This window comes from Geotrypetes seraphini, chromosome 10 (genome assembly GCF_902459505.1).
Source record: "Geotrypetes seraphini chromosome 10, aGeoSer1.1, whole genome shotgun sequence".
Classification (NCBI taxonomy): Eukaryota; Metazoa; Chordata; class Amphibia; order Gymnophiona; family Dermophiidae; genus Geotrypetes; species Geotrypetes seraphini.
In genome coordinates, this window is record NC_047093.1 from 59,272,412 (window position 1) to 59,285,506 (window position 13,095).

Here is a 13,095-nt window from a genome sequence, read left to right on the forward strand (position 1 = left end):
ACATAAGATCTCTAAGAGAGAGGAAGGGAGAGTAGATGGCAAGGATGGGCAGATTGGATAGCATGAGTGTAGCCAGCGGGGGGGGGGGGGGGGGGGGGAGGGAGGGATCGCACTCCCCTAACTGACTGAAAATAAATGCAGTGCTTAATGCTTGTGGCCAGCCCTGCCAGGGCCTTTTCTTTTTCCGTGTCACTTCTGACGCGGCAGAAGAAAGCCCTGGCGGGGCTAGCCGCAAGCACTCTGTTTACAGCATTTCCTCTGTTGGCCGGCCACTGCTGCTGCTTTGAGAGGGCCCAAGGATAAGAAATACTGGCTCCACACAGGGAGGGGGGGGGGTCGATTGGAGGCTAGACCTGCATGAGGGAGGGTGCGGGTTGCTGTGTCAGGAGCAGGAAGAGGAGAGGGGGAGGCGGAGGGTCAGATGGTGAACCACAGTTTGGAGGGAGAGAGGACGGGACATGGATTGTTTGGCATGTACTATGAATATTCTCATCCAGTTTGGGAGAAGGAGAGAAAGGTGAAAGATGGATTGATATGGCGAAATGTCAGGGATGGGAGTCCCCTGAATTACCAAGACATGATTTTGGATGTATGGCAATTGTCACATCTACATTTTTGATGCAGTTGCTGATGGAACCTTTGTTAACTTAGTGCTGACTCAAGAGCACAATGCAGAGACACCAAGGTAAAGTCATAAAACTATAAATTAAGGGTGGCTGTTTATGAGAAAAATGCCTAATAAATCTGGTCCTTAATTTATGTGGGATGTCAGATTAAGACCAATGCTGTGTTTTCAGAAGGTTCTCTAAAGCACAGAGAGGTAATGAGGGAGTTGATGGCAGCGTGGAGCCCAAAACTCATTCTCCGGACTTATACTCACTGTGCCCCTCCTCAGAGATGGGCAGTTGGGTTAAAGTATCACAGTGTACATCAGTAAATTTCATGCATTGCATTTTAAATCACAGCACATCAATTTGAAATGCATAACATAATGGCCAAAGACAATCCAATATTCTGGTTGAAACCTTTATCTAAACTTAGGGGCAGTCTGGATTTTTGTACTAACCTGGGCCAGAGAGCTGCTTACTGTGGGGAGTCCTTTGTTCGGCTCCAGAAGGATGCAGGTTTAAACCTCACGATCCCCAGTTTCCTAAACAAGTTGGAACACCCCCAGCAAGAGCAGGACCTGTGCAAATGTGAACAATATTTTAGTGGTAGAAAAGAATTCAGTAATGTCGAAGTATTGTTACCGCAAATGGATGGTGTTCTGCCGTAGCTTGAGACCTTGGTGAAACTGCATTTCCTTTCCTGCAGACTCCCTAGATGTAAATGGAACTGGCATCATCTGTCGTGAAGGCCAAAGATCCAGAGGTTTGTGTGAACAATAGTGAGTGTATATTTTCCATTAGTAGCAGGCAAGCAACATTTTGTCTAAGGTTCATCCTTCCAACAAAAAAAGGAATATTTGATTTAAAAAATACTTTCTAGTCAACAGAGCACTTTCATTGCATTCTTTTCTTTCTAAAGCGTATGGCTTGAAAAATATGTTAGACACACTATTCGTGATGCTGGTACCAGGATGAGATGACATTTTAAGAGTAACATTGCTCAAGGTAGCTGCTGGTTATACCCATCTCTTCTATTCGAAGAGATGGGAAGGTATGGTCGAACGCATCCCATGCTTATTTACTGAACTTGCTAAGACAGTGTCTCTCAAACATTTATAGCTCCGGCGCACCAAACAGAGCAAATGTTTTTCTCTGCACATTATAATTGAAATGATAAAATTGCAAAACCAACAAAAAATTTAATTTGAGAGTTATTTATTGAAAGTTCTTTAAGCTATGTATGGGTCATTGTGACAGTGGTGGATATAGAGCAGATAGATTAGAATTGCTAATCAATACAAAGGATGAGCTGGATTTTGAGTGCAAATTAACTCAAAATGTGGCTCGATACTCGACAAGAAAATATACATTTCATTATCCTCCATCTGCAGTCATTCTCTCTTTTTAAATTTAATTTCTGTCAGAGCTGAAAATCCAAGTTCGCAAGGATAAGAAGATCCAAAAGGTAACAAAGTCTTGATTGCTTTGTTGCTCAAGGTAGGATAACTACTGCACAAAAAATAAAACTAAAATTTACTTGCCGTTTGTTTTCAAGGACCAATCATGTCAAAGAATGATGCTTGTCTGGGTGGTTGTATCCTTACGCAGACAGACGCTCATATCATTGACAGACTCTTGCGTACATGATGTACATATCATCTATTCTAGTGTACGCTTAAGAAGAGAATTTTTTAAAATAAAGTAAAATTCTGAAATCTCTCATGGAACACCTGGAATCTCTTCGGCGCAAATGAATGCTGTGGCACACAGTTTGAGAGACACTGTGCTAAGGCATTAACATTGTGCTTTATTACCAAAATCCCAACTGTTTTAAGTAACTGTCTGACAGTATATCTGTAACATTGTTTGAACTGTAAGCAAATGCCAGGATGTACACCAATGGAGATGTGAATGCAGTGGTATGCCTGACAAAGTTGGGAGAGCTTAAATAGTTAAAACTTTTCAGAAAAGCCACAATACATCAGGATCCAAAGACTGATGCAATAAAAGGTCTTTCTTGGAACCATCAGTGGAAGGTAGGGATCTGGGTTTGAAAGAGAATACGAGGGAATATAGTCCATCTATATACTACTTGCTAGGGTTAGAGTTATGTAGTGGACCTCTTTGGGTGACTGATGGTTTCTAAGTTCGAAGGGCTACAGATGAGAAAGGGGAGAACTCTCCTTACCTTGGGGTGGAGGGAAGATTTGCTTCAGGACTCCTACCTTCGTGAGCCCTTTACATGGGTTACAATATTTCATGCTCCACTCACTTAATGCCATCCCAAATCCTACTCTTTATCACATATATAGCGCTGAAAGGAGTATACAGCACTGTACATTTTGGCATTTAATATATGGTCCCTGCTCAGAAGAGCTTACAATCTAACTTAGTCAGATAGACATGATTGAAAGCAGTCTCAAAGAGGCGGGCTTTTAACTGGGCCATACCAATATGGTGATCATATAACTAGCCTATTCATGTATTTTCAATATTATATGGATGGTATCAAGCTGAAACTCTTTCTGAATGACCCAATACAATCAGTGTAGGAAAGGGGTGGAGAGAGAGCAGGTTGGGAAATTATCCAGATAACTTGTAGATTTCTTTTAGGCCTGATCAATAGTACCACACTGCCAAGATATCCAGTACCCATGTTTATCTAGATTACGTTTAAACACCTAACATCTGCAAGAAATCCAAACAGCAAACACAGAGCAGACTAGTAGATATAGAAACAATCCATTTATCAAAGCAATAAGCCAAAATGGAGTTGTTTCGCCTAAAAAGACTGCATCAGGGGAAAGGCTGTAGGGGATAATTCTGATTTCTACATTCCAGCTGTGGAGTAGACATGCTGCTGTTCTGTAATGAAACAGCTGTTCTTGTTCCTTTGGATTAATTTTGGTTTGTAGGGGAAGACTTAGGCCCTCTTTTACAAAGATGCGCTAAGCGTTTTAGCGTGGATTTAGCGCACACAAAATCAACACGTGCACTAGTGTTAGTGTTTAGCGCGCGCTAAAAAACATAGCGCAACATAGTAAAAGAGGGGGTTAGTATTATCCCCCTACAGCCTTTCACCTGAGGCAGCATTTTTAGGCAAAATGTGACCACATTGGGTTATTGCTTTAATAAATTGCTTGATTCTACATCTATTGATTTGCTCTCCATTTAAGCCCATCACTGTCCTGGTCAAATAATTACCCCATAAGTTACTGGACCCTTTTGCTAAGGTGTGTTAGATGCTAACAAGTGCCTAATGCAGCAAAAAATGGACTATTATGGGATGCACTATACTCTCTTGCAGGGGAGAGTGTGGTGCAGTGGTTAAAGCTACAGCCTCATCACCCTGAGGTTGTAGGATCAAACCCAGGTTGCACCTTATGACCCTGGGTAAGTCACTTAATCCCCCCCATTGCTATAGGGACATTAGTTAGATTGTAAGCCTCCAGGACAACCCTGGGGTTGTGGGTTGAAACCCAGGTTGCTCCTTATGACCCTGGGCAAGTCACTTAATCCCCCCATTGCTATAGGGACATTAGTTAGATTGTAAGCCTCTAGGACAACCCTGGGGTTGTGGGTTGAAACCCAGGTTGCTCCTTATGACCTTGGCAAGTCACTTAATCCCCTATTACTATAGGGACATTAGATAGATTATGAGCCTCCAGGATAGACAGGGAAAAATGATTGAGTACCAGAATAAATTAATGTAAACCATCCTGAGCTTCCCTGGGAGAGCAGTATAGAAAATTAAATAAATACATTTCTGTTATTTTATTTTGAGGGGCAGAGAGTGGATGCTCTTGTGCTACCAGTTAATGCATTTATATTGCAGTGCGCTAACTGGTTAGCTCATGGATAATGCAGGAACTTTTTCCATCTACATAATAAGAGGTGGTAAGTGCTCATACGGTAACTTGTAAAAATATCTGCCATTAGTGACAATAATAGAAAATTGGTGTTTTTATGGCAGCAGTAAAAAAAAAAAAAAAAAGCTTTAGCTCACAGAAAGGACCCACATAAGGGTATGCTAAGGTCTATTTTACTGCAGATTAGTGAAAGGACTCTGACATGAAAAAATACTTCCTCTGTTTTAAAAATTTTGTTTTAGATCTTCATGGGATGCCCCTAATGTTAATACTGTTTGAAAGAGTAAACAGCTATTTGCAATTTGTCCTGCCTCACTCATAATTTTATAAACTTCTGTCATATCTCCTGTTCAGGCTGAAGAGTCCTAATCTATCAGGCTTTTCCAACAGACAAGCTATTTCCTCTCCTGTATCATTTTTGTCACCCTTCTCTGGACTTTTTGTAGTTTTGCTATAATTTTTTTTGAAGGAGATAACCAGAATTGCACTATTTCTTTGTTGAAATAGCGCTGGATGAAGGAGAGGCCTCCAGGGGGAATTTAAGAAATACTGGGATAAGCAGAGAGTCCCTACCTAGCCACAAAGGAGTGAGGGAGAGAAATCAAGCAATCAACTAGAGTGTGAACACTGCACCAAGATGTATGCTGAGAAGACTAGATAAGGCATCTTATTATTTTACAGGTAGCTCACTAGTATCCTTATCTAACTTTCCATGCAAAGTGAATATCCTAAAAGAATGTTCTCATAAAAGGATTTATCAGCATTTGAAGAAGCTGGGATGCTGAAAATACCAATAACTAGAAGAATGGTCTTTGTGACAGAAATGACTTGCCTAGGAGAATATATTAAAGCATTGCATAGATGTCCTTTGGAGTACGATATTCTTTAAACTTATCATCAAACAGACATAAAGGTGGGATTTGGAAAAGAGAACAGAAATCCTTTACCAGGTCGTTCACATGGTTGCTTCTGTGATGCGCTTTTAGTGATGGCCATCTTCCTCACTCTGCAGTTTCCTTAGTTAATCGTTTCCTGCAGGCTCTGCTCTGGTATATTTATGAATGGACTCTTTGGGCCATATCTTTCAGAAGTGGGTTTTTTTTAAAGATGGAGAAGTCCTTTGAAGTCCTTTAAAGAAACAGACCTAATCTGGATCTGTAAATTGCAGGCTTTTATTTTTGGAAGGGAGACGACATTGTTTTAGACCTGGAACAATGCACCTTTCCTATTCTTTTCTCTAAATTTTGCTCCTGAATTGTGTGTTTGACTAGACAGAAAAAGCTTGAGAACCTGTAAGAGTAAAAGAGAGGAAGTACAAGAAACAAACAGGAAGTGGTTTCATCAGCGATTGTCAAGGTGCCACTAACTTCCTTTTATTGACCACAGCTTCTTGAGTGGGAGGAGAATGGGAGAGGGATGAGAAGGGGGGAAACTTAAATATGTGTCAATGACTATCTCAGCTACAACTTGTGGTTAACAGGTCTGTAGGAGTGACTGTTTGTCTTTTACTTGAAGATATACAGATTTTGCTTTTGTAGTTGATCTGGTTAGCAAGACACAGGAAACAAAGACAAGAAGTTGATGGTTAGTGCTGTCTTAAGTATTAGGAAGCTAAATACTGGCCTTAGTTTCATCAACCCTTTTTATTGTACATCTTTGTAGATCTGTGTAGCCTCACCAGATTAGTTTTGGACCTGAGGGCATAGAATAGAAAGATCCTGGCAAGTCTGGTTTCCCAAAGAGATTCTGATATGTGCCAAGCTCCTTTATAGATTTTCCAGACTGGCATTGTTGGTTGTCGTCCTGATTCAGCAGTCTAGATATATTCATGAATGCTACCAGAAGTTCCTGGTCCAAATGCATAGTTTAGTGGAAAAATGCCTGCCAAACCTCAAACTATCCGGGTGAGTCAGAAAAGACCATTACGTGTGTTCCTGTTCTCTCATTAATTTGTGTTTGTTAGTCCTAACAAAGGTGGGGAGAGATCTCTGGCACAGCCTGTTGCGCATATAATTTGGAGCCTGAGAACTGCAAGTTCTAGTTAGACAAAAAAAAAACAAACAAACCGTTTACTGGAAAGCAAGAAGCTTTAATAGATGTACACTCACTCATTACAAATCAGTGTTTCAGCTAAGAACAGACTGCTGCAAGTAACTGATGACTGACTGAACCTGAAGGACATAAGAATTCATTGTATGATTTTCAAGCATCTCAACGAGTAACCATCTTAATTCCAGTGCACACGTTGCATAAAATGGGGGAAAGCACCTGAAAGATTAAATACTGGATAAAAATCAAGACACAAAATTGGGTGTGTATGCCTTTTGAGTTGACCAATAACCCATGGCTGCCTGCACAGTGAGGAATCCTCCCTGTGAAGTTTCAAGGCAGAGTACAGGAGTGGTTTGCCATTGCCTTCTCCCATACAGTCTATGGCTTCACTATGTTGCTGCTGCCCAACATAGGGCCCTGTACCTGGTATTCGCCAGTGGTCCCCCATCTAGGTACTTTCCAGACCAGACCCTGCCTAGCTTCCAATGGCAAGAGCAGGCTTACCTAGGGAAGCCAAGCCATAGGCTGACACAAAATTAAAGTCTCCCTTTTCTGCGTTAGGCTTGCAGTGTTTTTCTCGCTCTCTGTGACACTTCCTGCTGCTGTTTTGTTCCCTGCCCTGGAAAGTGTCCAGCTATTGTGTATACATTTGCACCAGCAGGAGTGATAGCTAGCTATGATGTTTTAGTGGGCTTTTCTGATCATCTGTATGCAGAAGCACCCTCAGTTATGTTTTCTCATCTTGAGTGCTGGCTTAGTTTCTTCTTGGGCAGGTTGTTTTAGTGGGATTTTCTGATCATCTGTATGCAGAAGCACCCTCAGTCATGTTTTCTCATCTTGAGTGCTGGCTTAGTTTCTTCTTGGGCAGGTTAGTGTAAGAAAACATTGCATTGTGGGAAACTAGCTTGAAATCTTGGAGACACTGTGTTGGCTATACAGAAATTTGCAGGATACTAAACTAAACTAAACCTTAAGTTTATATACCGCATCATCTCCACGGATGTTGTGGAGCTCGGCACGGTTTACAAGAACTTAAAATATAGGAAGAGAAGAGTAAGGGGGGATAGAATTACATTTTAGTGAAAAGCCATCTTGCTATCTTGCAGCCTCAATATTTGCACTCATCTTGGAAATATAGAACTTCTCATTTAAGCTTGCCAGTGGGCTAGATAAGTGGTGTTATTAGACACATTCCAAATGCATTGCATATGTGCATGTGGCAATTTGTATGTGGGAAGTGGGGTGCACATCCAGGGAACTGATTTTAGCAATGCTCATTCTTTCTCAACAAGTTGCTTTTCAAAATGCTGTCTGCTTCCCTTAGGGTTGTTTATATTACAAATTGTACAGTGAAGAGGAGCTATTTAAAAGAAAATGAGTTTTGAACTAGCACATGCCAACAATAAATCACAGAAAACCTTAATGGAAGGCTGCGGTATGTACTTTACCCACCCACAGAATAGAATCCATACTCTGAGATAATATTGACATTCTTCACAAATGTGTATGCAAAACTCTGATTCTGTAGATCTGATTTTGACCCAAATGGCAATATTTTTTGCGTCTATGCATGCTATGCTACCTTGAAAATTCTCTCTCTGCCCCCTCCCTCCCCCCCCCCCCCGGTGTGGCATGGTAGCCACCTGGCATGTTACATATAGGGCACCTATCTGTTAGTTCATACACGACCCAATGAAGTGGAGGCACCAAAGGAATCCTAGATTCCTGGTCTCTGGAGCTGGCTTGTAGTTACTGTAACAGATAAGTGACGCCCTGCACAGAATTTGATATGAAGATATACGAGGTGGGTGTTGAAAAGTTCTCAGCCCAACCAACCAGCTTCTTAAATTCTGAGCGTTATTTTGCCACTGTAGCTGAAAATAGTGTTCTCTTATTTCATTAAGTGCCAATTTGCAGAAACAAAATTCCATGTTTTAACATTGTTTTAGATTATTGATTGAACCATATCCACGTCATTCTCTTCTTGGTTGGGCTGAGAACTTAGCACCCCCTTGTAATGTCAGAACATTAGCTGCATGCCTGCTTTCTATCCTAATAGAAGTTGGAAAGAATTGCCCCCAAAATCAACAGAGCAGGCAGTCTGCAAAATCCAAAACCAGTTTATTTATCACTTATAGCCTAAGTACTCAAGTATTTATCACTTATAGCCCAGGAACTCAAGTATTTCTCTCTATCTGTCCTGGTGGGCTCATAACCTGACTAATGTACCTGGGGCAATAGAGTGTTAGTGACTTGCCCAGGGTCACAAGGAGCAGATTGGGCTTGAACCAGCAACCTCAGACTGCTGAGGCTGCAGCCCTACTTCACTGTGGCTGTTTTGCAGCTTTGACCACCAAGCTGGAAAGAATTGTACAAAAGGTATAGAGAGAGTGTATCTGTTAGTCTGGGGACAAAATAACTCTCAGAAAATTTAATGGATTGGATGGATCTTGACATGTGGAAAAACCCAGTAAAGAGACACAGCAAGTTTGAAAATGGGCCAAATCAGACCAGGAGTTCCAGGGAAATAAGCCCTGCCCCCATAATGGTGCATGGGAGAAGGAGGTCCAGCTTCTCTAGCAGCTAATTCCTTTTTTCAAGCTGCCTCTCCCCATTGTCTACATTTCCTTTTCTCCAATAAACTAACTCGCCCTAAAAACATGCCCCTGCAGCTGCTCCATCACTTCACAAACTGCCCCTAGCTAGAGAATGACACGGGGAAAAAAATTTGTCCCCGTGAGCTCATCCTCGTCCCATCCCTGCGAGCTCAGTTCCTGTCCTGTTCCCGCAAGCTCGGTCTCCATCCCTGCAAACCATCTGATCCCATCCGCACAAGACTCGAATAGTTTTATACTGAACTTATTAATGGACTTCTGATTCCATATTCCATATTCTCCACAAAGAAGTCTTCGGTAAGTCTCGCAGAATTTACTTGTTATTCCATCCCTAAGACATAGCAACACATTCCGTGCTTACATTTTCTTGGTAACTCTACTCCTAACCACTTGCGAGAAGCTTCCTCTTTAAAGGTCTTTAAATCCAACTTAAAAGCATTCTTCTTTAAAGATGCCTTTGGGCTCTAACCGTCCTTGTAAGGACGAGTATTTTCCTTTTTTAAAGAATTCGACTCCTCTTTTTTCTTAAAGAATTTATGCTTCCCCTACCTACTGTATTTCCCTTTTTAGTTCTTTCTTTACTATCAGTAATGTAGTTCTACCCTAATTCCTCTTGTTCCTGTTCTGTTACTAATTTTGTTTTGTCTTGTTACGAGTTTGTAGAGTTTATTCTGTATATTTTATGTTTGTTTTTTAGCATTGTTACTTACCGTACATTATGTAATCCCTTTTAATGCTCTGTAAACCGCTAAGAAGTTTTGATTTAGCAGTATAACAAATTTTTAATAAACTTGGAAACTAATAGACTACTTTATCCTAAAGCAAAGAAAATAAATATAATTTTTTTTCTTACCTTTGTTGTCTGGTTTCTGCTTTCCTCATCTTCTCGTCATTCTATTCCTTCCATCCACTGTCTGCCTTCTCTCTGCCTCTTCCATATGGCATCTGCTCTGTTACCGTGCCTATTACTGTGCCTCTCCCTTCCATCTCTCCCTCCACCCCCCTATTGGTCTGGCACCCATCTCCTTCAGAGTCTTCTTCCCTCTCTCTCTTACCCACTAATATGCAGCGTCTGCTCCTCCCTCCCCTCCCTCTCTCTCGCCACTTCCTTCTAGCGTGTTCCCCTCTCCTACCCATTTCCATGCAGCGTGTTCCCTTCTCTCTCCCCTACCCATTTCCATACAGTGTCTGTTCCTTTCTCCCCTCCCTCTCTCCACTTCCCTTCATCGTCCTTTGCGGTCCAGCAGCCCCCTCTCTCCCTCCAGATCACCGACGTCCAGGCAGTTCCCTTCCCCTCACCTTCGTGGAGATTTTCATTTTTTATCTCCCAGCTGCCCGAGCCTTTCATCAAGTTGCGTGTGGCTGCCTGAAATTTCTTCTCTGACGCAACTTCCTGTTTCCAGTTGCATAATAGGAGAAGATTCAAGCAGCCACGTGCGACTTGTTGAAAGGCTTGTGCCACTGGGAGATAAGAAAAATGAAAATCGCCATGAAGGTGAGGGGAAGGGAGGAAGGGAGATGCCCGACGGCGGCAATCTGAAGGAAAGAGGGAAGGGGCTGCTGGACGGCATAATCGGTGACTGCGTGCGTTCCCTCACTTCACTGTGGAGACAATGCCATTCACCGCTCCATGGGACAGTGAATGGCCTTGTCCCCGCACCCGCGGCAACCACTTTTTTTCTCTCCCCATTTTGGTGGGTTACCCCCTACCCTCAAAATCTACCCCCTATATACTTATAAACAAACACAGGACTCCTTTTATAAAGCCGCAGTAGAGGTTTCTACCATGGGCCGGCAAGATAAATGCTCTAATGCTCAAAGGAATTCTCTACCGAGGCTTTGTAAAAGCCAGCGACAGTGATTACAAATTTCCTAGCTGCTATGAAACATTGAAATATGTATCTGAATAATTTAAAATACAGTATACATTCTTTGTTATTTTAACTGTGAAATTTTCTGATTGAATTGTACTGTTTTCTTATTGGTTGCTATTTATACTGGCAAAATTATGTTTTGCTGTGGACAAGGCTGACTGGACATGTCTCATGGCGAGGAGGGATTACTATAATTTGATTTGTATAGATGTACCAAAATGTTATTTGAGGACTTTACAATTAGCTGAGAATTCTGCTATAAGGATAATCTTTATCATGTCCAGAAAGCTAAATTACATTGATTACCTGTGGATTATAGAGTGAAATTTAAGATGTTGATATTAAGACCCTTCAGTTCTAAAATAAATGTTTGCTAAATCATAAAATTAGAGAAAGTTACAAGGAACTCCTCACAAAATATTATTCAAATTAACAACATGGTCTAAAAAAAAAAAAAAAATCATATGGCATCATGTGACTCCAAGGCCACAATGTACAACAGTGCAATGCCTACTTGTATTATCATTGTCTTTCACTTAAATCGGGAAAAAAAGAACGGCAACTAAAAACCCCCCAAGGAAAAAAATCCCTGGAGAAACATGTAACCGTTCTTTAAAACTCCAATACAGAGCAATACTGTGTAAAGGTCTCTATTTCCCAAAACACAAAAATCAAACGTTCCAAAGAAATAAATCTGAACCGAAGATTATCATATACCCCAGCCGTGGCAGTAACAGTTGCCGCCATGTTCGGCGCTAAAAACCACGCTATGGTTTTCTAAAAGGAAGGGATAGTGACTAAAGAACAAAAATATCCCACTGTTCAAATACTTGAGTACCTGAAAGTGGAAAAGAGGGAGGGAAAGGATCTCAGAAACCTGCTTGGTGACAGGGAATAAACCTCAGACAAGTTTGACAAGGTTCCACATTTCATTCATTGATCCTGAAAAACCTCCCCCTTCCTTTTTTTATTCTATTTCTTTTATATTTATTATGATTCCTTCTTCTTTTTAATATTCATTTTTATAAAATCTTCTCCACTGAATCTGCTCTTAAAACTATATTCGTTTGAATTACTGTTCAATGTATCTTCAAATTTACTTATTTCAAATGTTGCAGGCAGCTATAGGCCGATGGGACCTGTTTCACCAGAATTGCTGGCTTTCTCAAGGGTTCACATAGGCTGCTGCATATTTATTCAGCAGCATTCAGTCGCTAGGCTTCATGCTATCCTCCCCCTTTTTTTACACCTTATGCTTTGAACAGTGGGATCTTTTTGTTATTTTAGAGTTTACCATATTTATTATGTATATCAGTGCGATGATGACTTAAGTCCTTGGCTCAGTCACATAAGATAGTGGCCATGATGTCTCAATCCAAAATCTTCAACAGTAAGAGGTATATCACGGCATCCCCTTAAAACCAAGAACATTCTTCTACAGCCACTTCACATGAAAACTTCACAGCCATAAAGCAAATTTCTTTGAAACTTTTAACTTTTATTTTTTGAGAATTAGAGAAATTTACACTGTATTACTACTTGACCTCAGTGCTGCCTTTGACACAGTCGACCACCACCTCCTCACATCTAGACTCTACGACCTCGGAATCAAAGACACAGCCCTCCAATGGATCACCTCCTTCCTCCATCAAAGAACCCAGACTGTCCTTCTAGGGACACATAAATCTAGCCCCAAGCCTATCAAATATGGTGTTCCTCAAGGAGCCCTTCTATCCCCCCTCCTATTCAACCTCTACATCAGGCCCGTCATCGATATAGCGCAGAAATATAACATTAAAATCCACTCTTACGCAGATGACATCCAGCTGCTCCTCCCTCTAGGCGAGAACCGGCAATCCCAAATTGCTAACCTCCAACACTGCCTCACTGACATGAAAATTTGGATGTCGAACAACAAACTTCAACTTAACGCCTCTAAAACCGAACTCTTATGGATCAGAAAAAAAAACACCAAATACCCACGTCCTACACTAGCATGGGACTCCACTCTACTAACAGCAACAGATCAGGTTCGCAGCCTAGGAGTAACCCTAGACGGACACCTATCCCTATCTGC

At 41.4% G+C, this 13,095-nt stretch overlaps 1 protein-coding gene across 3 annotated transcripts in view; it reads left to right on the forward strand.

Annotated features, from left to right (window-relative positions):
• The window catches only part of RXRA (retinoid X receptor alpha), a 337,914-nt gene that overhangs the window by 287,168 nt on the left and 37,651 nt on the right, over positions 1-13,095 (forward strand). For 2 of the 3 annotated variants that reach the window (XM_033960168.1, XM_033960169.1), the window contains exon 5: positions 1,315-1,371. The exons of the other annotated variant lie outside the window; for it this stretch is intronic. In XM_033960168.1, the coding sequence (XP_033816059.1) occupies positions 1,315-1,371 (57 nt within the window). The remainder of the gene's footprint in view (positions 1-1,314; positions 1,372-13,095) is intronic. 3 annotated transcript variants of the gene reach the window in all.